General features: G+C 46.7%; 1 protein-coding gene across 3 annotated transcripts in view; it reads left to right on the top strand.

Moving 5' to 3' along the window:
• Window positions 1–19,760, top strand: part of ADCY8 (adenylate cyclase 8) — a 221,115-nt gene that overhangs the window by 64,407 nt on the left and 136,948 nt on the right. For all 3 annotated transcript variants that reach the window (XM_040494443.1, XM_040494442.1, XM_040494439.1), the window contains exon 3: window positions 19,105–19,235. In XM_040494443.1, coding sequence (XP_040350377.1) covers window positions 19,105–19,235 — 131 coding nt within the window. The remainder of the gene's footprint in view (window positions 1–19,104; window positions 19,236–19,760) is intronic.

The following is a 19,760-nucleotide window of genomic DNA, read 5'->3' as shown; positions in this document are numbered from 1 at the left end:
CCCATTCAATGAGCCTGTACACAGGAAGGTGATCTTCTAACCGTAACCACACTTCAGATGTGAGTGTTTTTTTTAAAATTGTTTTAACGTTTATTCATTTTTGAGAGGCAGAGAGAGACAGAGCGGTTAGCGGGGGAGGGGCAGAGAGAGAGGGAGACACAGAATCTGAAGCAGGATCCAGGCTCTGAGCTTTCCACACAGAGCCTGACGCGGGGCTCGAACTCACGAACTGTGAGATCATGACCTGAGCCGTTGCCGGACGCCCAACCGACTGAACCACCCAGACGCCCCTATAAGTGATTATTTTTAAATTGTTTAAATGTTGTATTGGAGGAGGATGGTTAATGTCCTGATAATACTGCCTTCAAGCGGCTTCTTTAAGGTTTAATCAGTCTTTTACCTCCAAATTAGAGCTCCTCCAATCACTATTGACACATGATGTTCTTTTTTATTTTTTAAACATTTATTTATTTTGAGAGACAGAGACTGAGGCGAGCGGGTGAGGGGTGGAAAGACAGACACACACAGAATCTGAAGCAGGCTCCAGGCTCTGAGCACAGAGCCTGACGCGGGGCTCGAACCGATGAACCGTGAGATTTGACATACGATATTCTTGGATCAATGTGAAAAGATAACCCATAGTCAATACTTTACAAATTTCCACGAATGAATGTTATAAAGCTCTTGTCAATTGCTAATTAAATAGACCCCAGAATCATAACCACTGAATTAGAAACTCAGAATTCCCGGTGTTGGATTCTCCTCCTTCGGGCTTCGGCACAAATGTATCCTTAATTAGGATGCCTTCCCTGAGTGACACTGACCCTCTCCACGCTCTCTGCACACAGGTATATTCTCTACCACACCACCCAGTTTTCTTTTCTTGGTGGAACTTAAAACTACGTGAAATTACATTGTGAATGCCTATGCCTCCTTGTTTCCAACTAGTATGTAATTTGGTCGCAGCAGGGATCTGATCAGTCTTGTTCATCGTGTCTCCAAACTTTGAAAAATGTGTATTGAGTGAATGAACGTTTTCTGGGGAGAGAGAAAAAAGAGAATTCACCGTGTGGGGAAAAAAGAGAATTCACCGTTCAAAGAGCCTGGGAAGCATGTATTACGGCACACTTATAAATAGGTGTCTGTGGGAACAGCTGCCTGCTAAGAGTTGAAGTAGGTAGTAATTTGTTTTATCTGTCCACATGCAGCCACGGGCGGGGTGCTGCTCCAAGCTGTGGGCACCTTCCAGCATTTACAATCATAAAAGTTGCTCTGCTCAGAATGCAGGATCGTTTGCCAGCTCTAGTGAAGCTCATGAAACTTAAGCCTCAGGACCTCTCACTTAACAGGTCCTTCCAAAGCCCTCCAAAGGGTCCTGGCACGTGTGTAGTTACTGCTTGCAATCTTTTTCTTAAAGAGGATCCTTCCAGGGGCACCTGGGCGGCTCGGTCGGTGAAGCATCCGACTTCGGCTCGGGTCACGATCTCACGTTTACTGAGTTCGAGCCCCGCGTCGGGCTCTGGGCTGATGGCTTGGAGCCTGGAGCCTGCTTCCGATTCTGTGTCTCCCTCTCTCTCTGCCCCTCCCCCGTTCATGCTCTGTCTCTCTCTGTCTCAAAAATAAATAAACTTAAAAAAAAAAATTAAAAACAAAAACAAAAAAGAGGATCCTTCCTGGGGCACCTGGGCGGCTCGGTCGGTTAAACGTCTGACTTCGGCTCAGGTCACGATCTCACGGTTTGTGAGTTCGAGCCCCACGTCGGGCTCTGTGCCGACTATACTTTCAGAACCTAAGCCTTCCCCCCGCCCCCGTAAACACCCAAGGGGTTACCGTCGTCAGACACGGAAGCCAATTTGAAAATGTACATGTTCTGCTGAATGGGTTCAAATATTTCCGGGGGGAAATAACAATGTGGAGGTCTTTTCCACACCAAGATTGGTAGTTGTGCAAGAGATGTGTGCCTTTTTGGCATATTGAAGCAATAGTTGCTAGCTTTTATAACATAGCTCCTCGTCACCAACGATAGTATGTTGTTACAACAGATTTGGAAGTTACCGTAGTAGGACAGGGATTTATCAGAATGGAGGGGAATAGAGCCGAGAGTCCTCCAAGGGCAAGTTTATCTGAGACTTCTAATTTTGTCCTTTGTTAGAATTTCAGTGGGAGATTTATTTCTGAGAAAATCCCGACTGTGTTCACAGGCAGCTTAGTTGCTGCATGGACAGCGGAGTCAGACGGACCTGGTTTTGAGCCCCAGCTTTGCACCTCAGTAGCTGTGAAAACTTGGGCAAAGAACGTTAACTTGATGTGCCTCCATTTCCGTACCTGTGAAACTGGAATAATCCGACATACCTCGCTGACTCTGGTGAGACTTATATGAAATAAATGTTCGCGGTGTGCCTGACGAGCGGGTACCATGGATCCCTGCTTCACCATCCCCAGGTCATGACTGGTGTTCCCAGAGTGAGGGCTTCTGGTTTCCGCGACAGAGCTTTTTGAATCGAGCCATCGGGATGTTCCCGCATCTTGGATTCCCCACAGGCTATGCGTTGTTTGGGGCCAGTCTGATTAACACCCTCCAAGCCTGGCACACGCCAGGCATGGTTACCATGTATTGGAGGAAATTGAATTGAACAGTTCAACAGAGCCAAATACGCACGCATATGTAACGGAACAGCAGAGGGATGTGTGGTATGACATTTGCGAACATGTGTTCAGGAGGATTTCTAGGGCATATGTAATTTCTCCTGGACTGATGACTCTTAGAAAAGATCTTTGAGTATTGATGAGACTATAAAATCCCTTCCTGTTCCCCTGATCCCAGCTGCCCTTAAACAAGAGGACTTTTCTTGTCCGTTGGCCTCGCAGAAGGGTTAAATCCTCTCTTGGGACCCCAGTGTTCCTCTTCTAGACCTTGTGGACCAGCCTCGCAGCCACTGTGATGGACAGCGTGTTAGCTGTGCCACTGCCACAGATGTTAACTCCGGAGCCCGCCGCCTCCTGGGTCTCCCCTGGCAAAATAGGGACAGTGGCCATCTTCTGGACGACCACAAATCTTGTGACTGGACACTAGAAGACTGCCATTTAAAAATCCATTCTCTTCATGACCACGATTGCCAGCAACCAAGAGCAGAAGTAGCTGAAAATAGCCTCTCTCTCACCTCCACCTTCTATCTTGCAGGAATACACCTAATTTGCAAAATCCAAATTGTATCCCGAGCTGCAGGATTTAGGGAGATGCAGGAAATTAACTTCCCAGCCTCTTTCATTCAGAAAGGAATATTCGGGGCCTTTCCGCTTTGGGATGGCAGCTCCCAGTAAGAAGCTCATTTTACTTATGACGTAGTATCACAAAGGCATACAATGTAAAACAGAGAAAGTGTCCGTGAAACCAACACGTCAAGGCCATGTCTCATCCGCTTGATTTCGGGCCCACGATTGTGTCGCAAACTCCAGTTTAAAAAATGCTGCACTAGGGGCCCCTGGGTGGCTCAGTTGGTTAAGCATCCAACTCTTGGGTTTCGGCTCGGGTCATGATCTCACAGTTCGTGAGTTGGAGCCCCATGTCAGCCTCTGCACTGGCAGAGCCTGCCTGGGATCTTCTCTCTCTGCCCCTCCCCCCCCCAAATAAATAAATAAATAAACTTAAAAAAAATGCTGCATTAGAGGTGGCGGGTAAAGGCCACCATGCCCACCACACTCCTCATATGCCCGTTCCAGCAGACTCTCTAGTCCCTCTGGCTGGTGGCTTTGGCTTGTGATACCGATGCCTCAGGATCCAGGACCCCATGGGGAAGCATCCTGAGAGCAAGGCATCCATTCCTCCCCCATGACGATGATAAAGCACAGGATGAAGGGGAAGTAGCCCATCAAAGGACAATGAAGCAGAAAAATTAATGGCACTTTCTTCATTTACACAGCTTTGGAAGCATGCAGTGTATACACAACATCAAGAGTATTCAAGATAGCCCCGGCTTTTGTGCCATACTTACCAAAGATTTTGGCATGGCTCTGCCGCTCTTGATTTCATGGGCAGATTTTTTTCACTTCTGAGCCAGTATGCTCATCTATAAAATAGGATAATAAGACTCACTTTGTCGTTATGTCCTTGGACAATATATACTATCTCTCTTATTTTTCTTGGCTGTAAAATAGGCTTTTACCGTTGGCTAGCTGTAAGGGTCAAAGACGATAAATTGGGTGATAACTGTCACACGCAGGTGCTCAGATGTCAGTCCCTTTCCTAGTCATTGATCCTCATCACCCACCTTGTCTTTCCATATCTGTTACCCTAGAGTGTTGGTTACACCTTTTGCTGTATAATGACCCTAAAACGTAGTGGCTTAAAATAATCACCATTATTTAGCTGACAGTTCTCTGGGTTGGCTGGGAGTTCTTCTGGGCTCTGGTGAGTGTCTCCAGTCACTGGGTGGGACTGATGTCTGCCGGGTGATCTCCCTTACCTGTGCGGTGATCTCACTTACTCTGGTGGCAAACCAGAGACCAGGGCATCTAATTTTCTACCACGTGGTCTCTCGTCCTCCAAGGGGGAGCTCAGGCACATTCACGTGGTGGTCGCAGGGGTCCACGCGCTACAGGAGGTAATAGAAGTCCCGGGGAACAGGCACATTTCACACCTCCGCTTGTGCCACATGTGCTGTTGTCCCGTTGGTCAAAGCAAGCGACTCAACCAAGCCAAGAATCCATATGGGAGGCCGCTACCCAAGGGGAATTATTATGCACATATTTACATACAATCTACCACATTTAGTAAGGTTGGGCTGTCCGTGATTCCCCTTTGCCGAAGCTCTGCAGAATACCGGACAAAAACCACATCCCTCACTTTTCTCCCCACCTGTAGGTTTACAGCACATGAGAAGATGTTTGTTGTAGACAGTGTGGCTTATCAGAAAAGGTACATGTTCTGTGGGGCGCCTGGGTGGCTCAGTCGGTTAAGCGTCCGACTTTAGCTCAGGTCATGATCTCATGGTCCGTGAGTTCCAGCCCCATGTTGGGCTCTGTGCTGACGGCTCAGAGCCTGGAGCCTGCTTCGGATTCTGTGTCTCCCTCTTTCTCTGTCCCTCCCCTGCTCGTGCTCTGTCTCTCTCTGTCTCAAAAATAAATAAAAACATTAAAAAAAAAAGGCACCTGTTCTAATATTATTTATATTAGATATCTCTAGTATTAGATGTTTATATTATAAACCTTCTTTGCTGGTCCATTTTGGAAGGTTAAAGTGTAGACAGGAAGGAACGTGGAGGAGGAAAGGAGAGAGAGGCGGTGAGCCTTGGTGGAACCCCCACCATACATCAGAGATGTAGTGTCACTTCCGTGAGACCCGCATGGAGGGCTCCTTCTCATTCCCATTTTCCCGATAAAGAAGTTGACACTCCTGCCAAGATCATTCAGTGAGAAAATGACCTCAGACCTAGTTTGTCTTACATCAGAGCAAAATCTCTTCCTTCTCGCGGGTAACATGAAGATCAGGCTGGTAAATCTGGATCTCCTTCCCGTGGTTTCCTCAAAGCCCACTAGAGAAAACATTTTTCATTTTCAGCGAACATAACATGTCCACCTCTGACTACAAAACGGGTTTATAAATATGAACGGATCCCTAAGAGAATATCCAAGTATTTTGGTTCCATTGATACATCTAAGAAAAGGCATTTTTCAGGCTCAGGAAGCCACTCCAACATAGACATCTTGGACTTTTTAAATTTTACGTTTACGGGCGCCTGGGTGGCGCAGTGGGTTAAGCGTCCGACTTCAGCCAGGTCACGATCTCGCGGTCCCGGAGTTCGAGCCCCGCGTCAGGATCTGGGCTGATGGCTCGGAGCCTGGAGCCTGTTTCTGATTCTGTGTCTCCCTCTCTCTCTGCCCCTCCCCCGTTCATGCTCTGTCTCTCTCTGTCGCAAAAATAAGTAAATGTTGAAAAAAAAATTTTAAATAAATTTTACGTTTAATGTTGCCTTATTTCTGCTTTCCTTGTTATAGCCTTGCTAGCTCTTTTGTCCTGACAAGGCCAAATGAATCAAAGTCTAAGTTTTGATCTTTCGTTTTGTGTGTGTGTGTGTGTGTGTGTGTGTGTGTGCGCTGCAAATTGATCTCAGCCCTGTTGACAAAAGGAACATGAAGTTGAGCAAAACACATGATGAGAAGAAAGAAAACCATAAGACCTATACACCATATGATTGTAGGTATACCATATGCTATATAACATGGAAAAACCATATTGACCTATATATGCTGGGATTTCTGTTCTCCCAGAATGTCGAAGATCAGGATGTTCCAGACATTAAAATATGCTGGTTAATGCGTGGTCACTGTGCAGATCAACTGTTCTCAAATGTTTGTCCCCAGGGATCCTAGACACTTGAGAAGGCTGCCGTGAGGACACTGACAGCCAGTGAGGCAGTCTGTCACTGTGGACTGTGTTCTCAATAGTTCTAAACTCACCTATCGGTTTCCCTCTTGCCTTCCTGCGATCAGTCACGGTTCCTCAGCCTGCGTATCTCTGAAAGATGCGGTATGAGTCATTCGTGAAGAAAGTCAGCTGACATTTACGAAGTGCCTACTGTGTCCCAGACGTTGCTCAAGGTACTCAGGATACCACTAAGATCCTTGCTCTCGTGGACTTAGGGGGAGATGAGAGGAGATCGGCAGTGAGCAAATGAACAAAGGCATAAGCATGAAATTTTTCATGATCAATGCCATGATTATAGATGAGGTGACAAGGAGCAGTACTCCAGATTGGGGCTTTGGAGAACTGAGACCTTTGGGAAAAGGCAAATTAAACAAGCAGCTGGGGGACGAACATTCCATGCGGGAGGAATACCTAACACAGAGGTCATGAGATGGGAACAAGCTTATTACCATGTTCAAGGAGCAGAAAGGTTCATGTGCTTGGAGGGTGGTGTTGATTGGGATGAATGATGGGAAACTGGGCCAGAGCACATATCTGGGTCAAGTAAATTTGGGTTGCTATTGTTCATCAAAGTGGATGTGTCAAGTTTAGGCACTTGGATATAGAGCTTAGAGTCCAGCAGACAGGCTAAGATTGAAATACAGCCTCTGGAGTGGGTCAACATACGTATGGTATAGAAAGCCATTTCCCTAGAGGAATTAATCCAGGAGGGTAGTGCAAACGAGAAAACAGGAAGAAGAATGGTGCTGAGCTCTGGAGTCCTCCAACATTTAAAGGGATAGGTAGAGGAGAAACAATCCGCAAAGATGTTAAAAAGTTTAAAAAAATAAAAATGAGATGAAAACAGCCCAACAACAACAACAAATCAGAAGAGCAAGGTGCATAGACTAGAACCAGAAGACGTTCCAAGGAGGAGTAGTGGATGACTCCCTTCAGTGGCGGCCAGAAGGTCACAGGAGATCCATCAGTGACCCATTCTTCCTGGGTGGAGAGCGAGGGAAGCCAGACACAAAGGAGAACAGGTGATTCCGTTATGTGAAGCTCAGGACAGGAAAAACTAAGCTTTGGCGTTGGGAGTTCTGACTCTCCACCAGCTCAAAGCATCTCATCTTCCACATCTCTTATCCCGCCATCTCTTTGAAACAGGCAAGAGCCAGGTGGTGTCCTGAACTGATGTTTAGTGCACTGCTGTTAACATTTTATGGCAGCGATTTTCAGCCTCTCAGCCGACTACACCGCGAGCATGGGGGAGGCAGAAGTGAAGATCGTCCCCTGCTTTGCCCAGTGAAATCAATAGCGCTCGCTCATTCCTTAGTACATGCTTGCTAAATAACAGTTCTCCAGACGCATGAGTGAGTAGCGAGTGATATTCCACAGTAGATTATATGAAGATGTGGAAAAGCTTGTGGCATGAGAGGCAGTCCCAGGTGACCCTCTGTCCCCGAGGAAAGAATGAACCTGAATCAGGCTCCATAACACAGAGCCTGGTGTGGTGAACTCACTCACTAATGGACCAAGACACCTGACTTTGCATTCAGGTGCTGCCTTTCTGTGCCCCTTTGTGTGCCTTTGACACAGCTCCCTAGTCTCTCTGTGCCTCAGTTTCCACATCTGTAAAGCAAGGATGATAAAGGTATCATTCTCATGAGTTGTGGTGAGGACAACATGAGACGATTCACGTACAGAGTTGGACCCATTAGTGCCGGCCAACAGGAGCAGTGGTGGTGGACAGAATCCTATTTTGACAATACGATTGCTATTCTTTCTTAGGCATTTGCTTTGCTAAATAACGTGTGGACTGCTGGGGGACACGAGGGGCTTTTGGGTTGCTGTCCTGTTCTGCTTTTGGGTCTGGGTTCTGTTCAGGAGAGCGTGTTTCATTTGTCGAAATACATCCAGCTGTACATCTAGGATATGCCCATGTCCCTCTTTGTAAATTACACTTCAGTTACCGATTAGAAAAAGATCCTTCAGTGGCTCCCCTTAGCTTTCAAGGTGAAGTTACTGTTTCTTGTTTAGCACACGAGTGACTTTAAGACCTGGCCCTTCTCCACATTCAACTATTTGAAGCACTATGAGTACACCGTCTGTTACATCATCATGGCTTCACTCAGATGATTTCCTCTACTGAAAACCAAAACTCAGCTCAAGAACCACCTCTTCCAGGAAGACTTCCCTGACTGGGTCAAGATACCCTTAATTGGACTCACACTGCCCCTCACCTCCCGTCCATCGCTGCACTTACCACCCTAATATCTTTCTGTACTTGTCTGAAGTTCAGTGAGAGGAGCAGCCTTTTCCTCATTACATTGTGTCATTTTGAGGGAGAGCTTGAAAAATAATTGATGAATGATTACTTAAGTAAATAGATGAATAATATTAAAAGGAATTTCCTTTTTCAGATTGATGACCGTAGAGAGATGGAAATGGAAAAAGAGCTGGAAATTCTTTTTTTTAAGTTATTTATTTATTTTGAGAGAGAGAGTGCAAGTTTGCATGCAAGTTGAAGAGGGGAAGAGAGAAAGGGAGAGAGAGAATCCCAAGCATATATATATATATATATATATACACACACATATATATATATATATATATATATATATATATATATATGTATATATATGTATATATATATATACACACACACACACAGTGCTAGTGTGTGTATATATATGTACATATATATGTGTGTATATATATATATGTATATACCATTTTTTTCTGTTTAATCCCTTGTACAATTTCAACAATTGGAAAACTTTTCAGCCTATATACAATAATAGTAGCTTCCGTTTTTTCTCCTTCTCTTTGCCCACTGCACTGACCCACATTCAGATCTGCTTTCTTTGCGGGAGACTTAGCCACGACTATGTCACCTATTTTCTGTCTGTCCCCTAGGCTTGCAGTCCATTCCCTAGAGTCACACAAATAATATTTCTTCCCTTCTCCTCTCCCACTTAAAAAATCGTTGGCTCCCTATTCCCCTGTGACCTAAAGACCAAATTCCTTGCCACAATTCGCAAGGGCCATGCCACACTGTTCCCAGTGGAATTCTCAAGTCTCTATTCTGATTAGTCCTTCACAGAGAACCTTTGACCATGGTGAACTCACCCAGAAACTTGCCATCCCCTGTCCGTCCTGTGTCTTTGTTCATTGCCTGAACGGTCTTCTCTAACTCTAACTGGCAAACTCTTAATTTTTTTTTAAAGCTGCGTTATTTATTTTGAAAGACAGAGAATGTGAGCAGGGGACAGTCAGAGAGAGAGAGAGAGAGAAGGAGAATCCCAAGCAGGCTGTGCACGGTCACCACAAAGCCCAATGAGGGGCTCCAACTCACCAACCGTGAGATCATGACCTAAGCCGAAATCAAGAGTTGGACGCTTAACCGGCTGAGCCACCCAGGTGCCCCTCCTGTTTTTTTTTAAGACGTGATAATATCCAGCTGGAATATCTCACCGTCAGTGAAGCCAGCAGAGCAAAGTTCAATGCCTGCCTTTACACCCAAGAAAATTCAGATTCAGAAGTATCAAGGAGCTTGCCCAAGATCAGACAGTGGGTTGGTGCATGCCGGAAAGAGACTCCAAATCACGTCTTCCAATTGTGGATTTCTGACCTATATATCAATGTCTTTTTATTGAAAATGGCCCGGTATTTACTTTTTTTTCTGTGTCGGAGAAGAGTGGCAAACCTTATGTGAAAGAACCTTTTAGCGCTCTCTAAGAAGACTGAAATCCTCAAGCCATAAGAAGTGCTTAAAAGAAAGATTTTTATTTTTTTTTAATGTTTATTTATTTTTGAGACAGAGAGAGACAGAACATGAACGGGGGAGGGTCAGAGAGAGAGGGAGACACAGAATCCGAAACAGGCTCCAGACTCTGAGCCGTCAGCCCAGAGCCTGACGCGGGGCTTGAACTCATGGACCGTGAGATCATGACCTGAGCCGAAGTCGGACGCTTAACCGGCTGAGCCACCCAGGCGCCCCAAAAGAAAGATTTTTCTAGAGGAGCTGCTGGGGAGCAGATTCGACCCCTCGTGTCTCCTGCATACAGCAAATGTGTTCTTTATTCCTCATATTTGACGAAATTCCTTTCAGGGCAGCTCAGCATTGTGCCCAACTGTCATACTACTGCCTTTGATTTATCATTGTATTACCGACCCAGAAATTGCCTTCCTTTCTGTCCGATAATGTAAGAGTTGTCAACACACCAGAGGAGGCCCTCAGCTGTGAGTTCCCCCCGTGTGCTAAGCGTCGGGGAGGGTGTAAAACCGATGGCCAAGGCAAGTGCTGCCCTGTCATGGGTCATTCTGCATTGAAAGCGCTAAAAGTTGTGGGGACAGGGTGACCGTATGCCATCTCTACTAAGCAGATGCCTGGGGAGTAGAGGGGAGTATTTCGTCACTGACATTGTTTCAAACTGGAATATCAAGGGTAAATGGTGAATGGTGATGATAATAAAAAGCAAAGCAGTTTTGACTATGTTACTATTGGTTTAAATTCCCTGCAGTGAGCCGAGGTCTGTGAAGGCAGGGCTTTTGTTGGCCTTGCGCACTGGACTCTCCTGGCATACAGTAGGCATTCAGCAATGCTTAAGCAAATCGAAGAATAAGGAAAGAGCCTTGCCTGGGAACTACTAAATGAAGGGATCTGGAAAAATCTTAACTCCTTGAAAAGATAAAAAGAAGAAAAACTTCCCTGAAACCTGAATTTTGTTACTCATTCTTTATTTTTTTAATATGAAATTTATTGTCAAGTTGGTTTCCATACAACACCCAGTGCTCATCCCAGAAGGTGTGCCTTCTTTAAAGTGTGTTCCCCGTCGTGGACTACAGACGAGAGAGTAACGCAGCCTCTGGCTTGTGAGCTGGCTGCTGGAATGAATTAAAGCACACCTGATCACTACTGCTATTTAGTAAGCACCTACTGTGTGCCAGGATCTATAAAAGGGGCTTTAGTGTAAACAACAATCCTGGGAGGCAGGCAGTACTATTCCCATTTTGTAGACGAAGAAACTGAGGCACAGAGGGGTCATAGAGGTTATTGTGGCCGCAAGGTGGGCCAGCTGTTGAGCAAACTGCAAACTTGCCTGACTCCAAACCTTTTAGTGTTTGTATTTCTGGGTAGAACCAAAGGATCCTGGTGGTCTTAGACCATCACCAAGGAGGCATGGATGGTCTCCAGACTTTTAAGCCTCCTTGCCGAATCAGCCTGAAGTGCGTATATGGAATACGCCTTCAGGAGCCAGTTCAACAACGGCTTCTGCACCTCTGTGCTCACACTTACCTTTCAGAAATGGTAGCAGTTGCGCGTGAAAATCCTATAAAATCCCTCTGTGATACAAACTCAAATGCCAGAGTCAAGATTTTCGGTAATAAAAACTTAAGAGATTTTAATTTTTACAAGTGCGGCTGAAGCTTTTCACCGTGTACCGCAATTGCCTGTTTAGATTCTGTCTATGCATTCTCCCCGTATTTGCCGTGTCGTGTTCCTCCTCTAAGAGCTTTAAGTTTTTACGCCAGTGCACAATCAGAGTTCTGAAACAGTGCTTAAAATACAGCATGCATGCTGGTGAATTTCATCAGCACGTGGGCTGTGGTTCCAGGGTGCTAGACCGTCTCCAATTCTTTTACAAATACTAACTCACTTAATTCTACAGCCCTGGCAGATCGATGCTGTTATCACCAGCCCCGATTTACAGATGGGGAAATTGTGGTGCAGAAAAGCTAAAGAGCAGGTCCCAAGTCACAGAGGTAGGAGTGGGCAGGGCTAGGGTTTGCAGCCAGACCCATGCCTATGACCGACCTTCCTCTAACTTCCCCATGTCTCCACGTTCCCTGCTCTGCACCCCTGTGGTCAAAGCGGGATTCTGTTCAGGAGCAGGTGTTTACAGTTTACTCATCCTTTCCTTCCACGAATGTGGAAGGAAGGGGGACTTTAGTTTCTCCCCTCTGCACCCAACCCACCCCTTTCTCAAGGGTCACTTCAGTGATGACCAGTCTCTTTTTATTGTGCCCCTGCATCTCTGACCGTGAGCCTTAGGCAGGTCTGGATGTTTGACTCCTTAGGCAGACGTGTTAAGTCTTTTTTGTCTTCTTCCAAAATTCTATTTAAATTCTGGTTAGTTAACATACAGTGGGACGTTGGTTTCAGGAGCAGAATTCAGTGATTCATCACTTACATACAACACCCAGGGCTCATCATAACGAGTGCCCTCCTGAATCCCCTTCCCCCACCTAGCCCATCCCCCACCCACCTCCCTCCACCAATCCTCAGTGTGCTCCCTATCTTGAAGCGTCTCTTATGGTTTGCCTCCCTCTCACTTTTTTTGCCCTTCCCATTTATTCATCTATTTTGTTTGCCAAATTCCACATGAGTGAAATCGTATGGTATTTATCTTCCTCTGACTGACTTTTCGCTTAGCATAATACACTCTAGCTCTATCCAAGTCATTACAGATGGCAAGATTTCATTCTTTCTGGTGGTTGAATAATATTCCATTATATTTATACCACATTTTCTTTATTCATTCAGCAGTCGAAGGACATTTGGGCTCTCTCCATAGTTGGGCTATTCTTGATAGCCCTGTTATAAACATTGGGTTGCATATACTCCTTGGAATCAGCATTTTTGTACCCTTTGGATAAAGACCTAGTGTGCCATTGCCGGGTCATAGGGTAGTGCTATTTTTAACCTTTTGAGGAAGCTCCACACTGTTTTCCAGAGCGGCTGCACCAGTTTGCATTCCCACCAACAGTGCAGGAGGGTTCCCGTTTCTCCACATCCTCGCCAGCATCTGTTGTTTCCTGTGTCGTTAATTTTAGCCAGGCAGAGGTGAGGTGATACCTCGTTGTGGTCTCGATTTGTATTTCCCTGATGATGAGCGATGTCGAGCATCTTTTCATGCGTGTGGTAGTCATCTAGAAGACACGTTGAGGCTTGAACTGAGCGAGACTCTTCTTAAACTGGCCAAAGCTATAAGGGATAAGGACCAAGAGCTCTCAGTGAATGAGAAGTGACAGAGAAGGATGAAGCCAGCTTGGAGGAGAAGCAGAGATCCACATTTAGGGCAAAGAGTCATTATGGGTCCCCTTTGGTTCCCCATACCCAGCCTCTGTTTTGCCCTTCGTTTCCGTGAGACATCCCAGTATACTTGGGATAAAGCCTGAGTTTTCTGAAGCAGACTAGGGTATCTATCCGTCAACAGAGGAATCTGGATAATATGGCCACTCTTTCCTTACCAAGCCTGTGTTGGGTTCTGGAGGTGGACAGAACACCACTGCGACTCTCAAAGGCTTCACGGACAGACATCTAAACAAGAATTGCAAGATCGCTTCAGTTGAAGCCATCAGGATGAGAAGTTGCTTGATTAATTGGAAAAGTGGGTTAAAATGGGGAATTCTGAAACATTGTACTTAAACATTTGGCTTATAACTTAAACAGAAAATAACAAATCCATTGTCCGGTCTTTTGATATAAAGCCCACGCATTTATTTTTAGCTTAGATCTATTGTTTCTTATTGAGACCGTAGCTAATTGGGCATCAGCCAAGGCTTCTAGTTCCTTAACATGAAGCAAGGATTGAAAAGGACTTGCAACATGATCAGAGTGACTTTTGAATTTTTATTACTTTTCCCACAAATATTCATGGCCGCCTTGCCCACATCTGATTTGGTGACAGTGTTTTAGCTACCCAGCATTACCGGGTCTTTCCAAAGCATTCGATTGCATTTGCATACAAAGAGCATCACTTGTTCCTACTTGTTTTAAAATTCTAACTTAGTATCTAATTAAATAGAATGAGTGCACCAACAGATGAAGTGATGTAATCATGTTTGGGAACAAGCCCAGTACCTCCTGGCCGGCGTGGGGCTACATAAGGAATAGAAGCTACGGGTGTCTAGAGAGCTCCTTATGAGCTGGGGGAGCTTCAGCCCCGCAGTGCTCAGCTGACAGGTGTCAAGGGGGGACTGGAAAAAGTGGACCCACTGAGTCAGGTAATCCAGAGAATTGGTAAGTGGAGGTCACCCAGGAAAGCCGCTGCTGCAGTAAAGTCAGAGGCCGGTGCAGGTTGCAGTCAGGGCAGAGGTAGGCAGGTCTACGTGGCATAGGAGGATTCAGGGGGAGCTTCATGGAAGTGGTGTCACTTCCGCAGACCAGTGAAGGAAGGCATCCCAGGGACAGGTCCATTATGATCAGAGGACTGTGTGGCCCATCGGAATAACTGGAGGGTTTAACGTTTTATTTATTTTTGAGACAGAGAGAGACAGAGCATGAACGGGGGAGGGGCAGAGAGAGAGGGAGACACAGAATCCGAAGCAGGCTCCAGGCTCTGAGCCATCAGCCCAGAGCCCGACGCAGGGCTCGAACTCACGGACCGCGAGATCGTGACCTGAGCTAAGTCGGACGCTTAACCGACTGAGCCACCCAGGTGCCCCTGGAGGGTTTAAAACACTGGGCTGGCGAGCCCCTATACTAGGGATGAGCCCATGCCTTATTCCTGAGACTAAATACCGAATGGTTAGTCTGGAGGTGAAGTTCTCATCCCCTGCTCTCTGCCTCGCTCGGAGTCTTGAGGACCCACTGAGTAGGAGCCCAGCCTCTCCTCTCTTGCCTTTGCAGCTCTAGAAAGGCTACCCAGGACCTCATCTGTGGCTTATAGAGCAGTCTGCGCCACGTCACCGGATTATCTGCCCACAGCACTAGTGAGGGCCTGTTCCTGACTTACTGTCCTAGTGCTTGTCAAGCTCCTTTTCGTGGGACCTCTCGGATAGCACGACTATCACATCTTCTGCCTGTCCTCTCTGAGACGGAGACTGTAGGCCCCCCACGGAATTCAGGATCCCATCTGCTGGTTCTCTCCTGTAGTCGTAGCAGCTAACATACTTGTCTACAGTAGAATCTCAGTAAAAATGTGTTGAGTGAATTAATGAATGAATTTCCAAAGAGACTGCATCCCGTAGCTTCCGTACTGGCTGTTGCCCTGTGCCTGCAGCACCTTCTCTAGCTTTCCTTAAGACTGGTTCCTTCTGTCCTTCACATCCCAGCTTCAGTCACCTTGAGGAGTCCCTCCCTGACCATTCAGCCAGAGCGGCCACCGAGCTCGCCTTCATTTCTTCCAGGGTCCCTTTTCCAGCTCTAGAACCTTGGTTCTACAGAGGCGAGTGCCGTGTCCATTCTTGTTTTCTGCCGATTCTCCCTGCTCTGCGCTGCATCTGGCACGGAGCCCCTCCTCTTTGACATGGTGAGTGCATGAATAAACGGATGAATTATGAGCCAGGCGTCGGTGAAAAAGAACGTGGGCTTGAGTCTTCCCTGTGCACTTGCCAAGTGCATGACCTTGGGCTTCCCGATTTCCCCTAAACCTCTTTGAATCTCCGTATCCTCGTGCGTGAAATGGGACAAGGATTGTAACTTACTCCCTCCTACGATTAACGGGAGGTTTTGATCAGATACCGGATACAAAGCATTTGGTGTGCTACAGTGTGAGTGGTCAGTAAAAATAAGATACTGTCTATAACCCCAGGAGAGGTCTCTTGGTGCCTTGACTTTCACTGCCGTTAACCCCGCTTTGCCCTGCCATAGAGCCAGGTCGGTGAGAGGTCTCTCAGTTTGCAACAGCCTGGGAGTGGTGGGTTCTTCCTAAAGCCATTCGGAATCACTGGGGCATAGAAGCCCAGAAGTGCTGTCTGCATGGGGGGCACTCTCCCCCAGGACAATCATCTGCATAAAATAAACCTCTTGAATCCCTCACCATTTCTCACCTGGACCTCCCCCCAGGGGCCACTGTAGCAGTTGATGCCCTGAAGCAGCTTCTGGTGACATGAATAGAGCACAGGATGGGAGAGGAAAGGAAGTCCAGGCAGGAGCCAATGGTGCTCTTTGAATCAACCTGGGTCCCTTTTCATTGCAGATGGAAAACCCCCCGGGGGGGGGGGGGCCCGGGGAATGTGCAGACTCTGAGCACAAAGGCCACCCTGGCCACAGTCTGGCTCCGGGAGAGATTCTCATACCTCTGATCTCCAGAGCAGAAAATCAGATATTGTGCCTCAGCAGGAGCTGGGAATTGCATTAAGGGGCCAACTTCCTCATTTTCTTTCTGATTGTGTTTTCAGGGGACTTGAGCGGTATTTCTCAAGCAGTGAACAGATCTGAGGCAAACAAAAGTGCTGACAGTGGGATTTTTAAGTTAATTTATTTGTTTTGAGACAGAGAGAGAACCCGTGGGAGAGGGCAGAGAGAGAGGGAGAGAGAGAGAATCCCAAGCAGGCTCTGTGCTCCATGCTGAGCCTAACGCAGGGCTCGATCTGATGATGGTTGGATCATGACCTGAACCAAAATCAAGATTCGGACGCTTAACCAACTGAGCCACCCAGGTGCCCTGAAAATGGGCTTTTATAGGTAACACCACTGACTGGAGACTGGCAAGTCTGGGTGCTGGAGAATTTTTCTCTTAGAATTTTAGTTTTAAAGTCTCCCATGAAGGCATTGATATCACCCTTTGAGGTGAGTGTTCATTGCCACTTAAAGAATCTGTTTAGGGGCACTTGGGTGGCTCAGTTGGCCATGATCATCAGGTCATGATTCCAGAATCATGGGATTGAGTCCCACATTGGACTCTGCCCTGAGCGTAGAGCCTGCTGAGGATTCTCTCTCTCTTTCTCTCTGTCCCTCTTACCTTCTTGTGCATACTCTCTCTCCCTTTCTTTCTCTCTCTCTCTCAAAAAGAAAAAAAAAGTCTGTCTAGCAAATAATCATCCTGTGCATGGACTGTGCTGGCCAGGGTAGGGGGTCCAGTCACGATCTGGGCACAATCTCTGCCCTCTGTGTGTTCACCATTTGTTTAGGAAGTATTTATTGAGTGCCTACTATGTTCGGGCACTGAGTGCCCCGCAAAGCCATGATTAGCACCTACTCCCGTCCAGCAGCGATGCGCGAGCAAGGCCACGGGTACCTAGGAAGTTGGCAAAAAGCACTAATGAGCACAAAATGGATATGGTGCAGGGGCGTTTGCAATAAACATGCTTCTCAGTCCCACTGTGAGACAGCCTTCAAGAGAGGAGAAGCCTCATCGTATGAAACTCTGTGGGCCCTTCACTAATAAAGCCCCTTGTGTGGGAGCCGAGTTAAGTAGAGCAGAGGGGAGAGAGAGGATTAATGCCAGGCCCATTTCATGTTTTATTTCATTGAATTTTCGCAGCAACCCTGGGAAGTAGATGATTTTATTGCTGTTTGCCAAATTAGGGAACTAAAGCACAGAGAACGTAGAGCTTGCCGAATGCTACGTGACTATCGGCAATAAAGACAAGGTCCAGACTCCAGTCACCCTCAAAACCCAGGGCTCTCCCACCTCCACTGCCACTTGGTCACTGTGCAGGCCATGCGAGTAATTTAATCTCTCCTGGACTCCGTCCCTGCAAGGCCAGTGATAATTTGTCCCTGCTTAGTGTTGGCGTTTTCCAAACGGATGGTGAAAATCCTTAAGAGCCATAAATAACTATAAAGATACGAGAAACTTCGGTGTTGGGCATTCACCTGTCTTAAGCTCAGCTCCACATCGCAGCAAACTGTAGAGCAAAGAAGCCAGATCCCTGCCTGGTCCCCACAGCACACGTCTTTTTAGGATTTGGTTCTTGTGGCCGGTGAATCGGTTGTTGTTTTTTTTTTTTTATCTACCATGTTGATTGCAACAGAAGAACATTCTTCTGTCAAGTGTTAGGTCCCTGCTTTCAGGCCGTGTGTGTCTCATTTCTCTCCTCTTGATAAAGAGGTAGTACCTCCTAACCCTGGTTTTGTCCCCCCATTTCATTAATCATAGCACGTTGTCCCCATCAGGGAGACTCGGAGCCTGGCCCTCCCCGTGGTCACACCCTCTTTTGCTCCTCCCATCGAGGCTGCCAGGCATCGAGGTCTGGTCTCAGCGTCACCTCTCACCTGGACCACTGAGCAGCTTCCCCAACTGGTCTCTCTGCCTCTACCCTGGGCACCCTCGTCACATTTCGTTTTCCGAACCACAGCCAGGGTGATCTTTTAATATGTAAATCCACAGTGGCCTCCAGTTGTAGATGGAATTAAGTGCCACAACGTCTTACACAAGCATGGGAGATGTGGCTACCCCTGCAACCTCATTATCTGTCACCCCACCCCTCTGTCACCACCCTCCAGCCACACCATTGCTTTTTTTTTTTTTTTTTTTTTTTTTTAACATTTACACCCACTGTTTCCTCTCCCTGGACCTTTCTTCTGGTTGCACTACACAGGGCTGGCTCATTCCAATCTTTCAGATTTCAGTTTAAGTATCAGGTCCTCCAAAAGGTCCTTCCTAACCTGATTTGAATCATGTCATCAACCGCCACGCTCTGTGGCCATGACCTGTTCTTGCATGGCACTCGCCGCATTTTGTGAATGTGTATGGGTGCATTTGAGTGGGTGATGTTTAATGATCGGATACCTATAAGCTCCACACTCCTTTGATCACCACTGTCTACCCAACATCCTGCACAGTGCCTAGCAAATAACACGTGCTCAGTAGATAGTTGTCATGTTCAAGGATGGTGTGCAGTTAGCAATTCCTCCAGAAGGTCAGCCAAGAGCCCCACGACTTCTACGTGGTGCACGCACCCATCTCAGACTTGCTGGGCGGCCTAACGAGACTATCTGTCTCCTTTGCTTTGTTGTGTTCCAGGAGCGGCTCGTGCTGTCTGTGCTTCCCCGGTTTGTCGTCCTGGAAATGATCAATGACATGACCAATGTTGAAGACGAGCACCTGCAGCACCAATTCCATCGGATCTACATCCACCGCTATGAGAATGTCAGGTGAGAAAGACAGCGCCCTGACCCCTGCTCTGCACTTGATCTGTGTGTGACTGGCTGCTCTCGTCAGACTGCCATGACTTCTGTCTGGCTGAATGCCAGTGCCTTTCTTCATTTTGCTGATTAATTCATTAACCAGTGATTATTCATCATAGAGTTCATTTCCAAATTGAGGCTCGAGAAGAATGTCAGAGAAATACAATGATGTCGGCTTGCCTGCCTTTACATTTCGAGTGGAAAAGCAAAAGCCTTTTACATTATGATTGAAAAAATAATTCCAAATGCAACCTAGAGACTTCAGGGGTGATCACATTGGTCTCCTTCTTATAAGGTTTTTTAAAACAATGTAAAATGGATTACAGCTCAGTTGTTTTTTTTTTTGCAAACATATTTGTGGCCAACCATCCATCCATCCACTCATCCATTCACCTATCCATCCATCCATCCATCCATCCATCCACCTACCTGCTTACCCAACCATCTACCCATCCACTCACCCATTCACCCATCCATCCATCCATCCATCCA

Source organism: Herpailurus yagouaroundi, unplaced genomic scaffold, assembly GCF_014898765.1.
Source record: "Herpailurus yagouaroundi ecotype Mexico unplaced genomic scaffold, PumYag 186, whole genome shotgun sequence".
Lineage (NCBI taxonomy): Eukaryota > Metazoa > Chordata > Mammalia > Carnivora > Felidae > Herpailurus > Herpailurus yagouaroundi.
The sequence above is the reverse complement of the archived record's forward strand: the minus strand, read 5'-3'. Positions and strand labels throughout refer to the sequence as shown.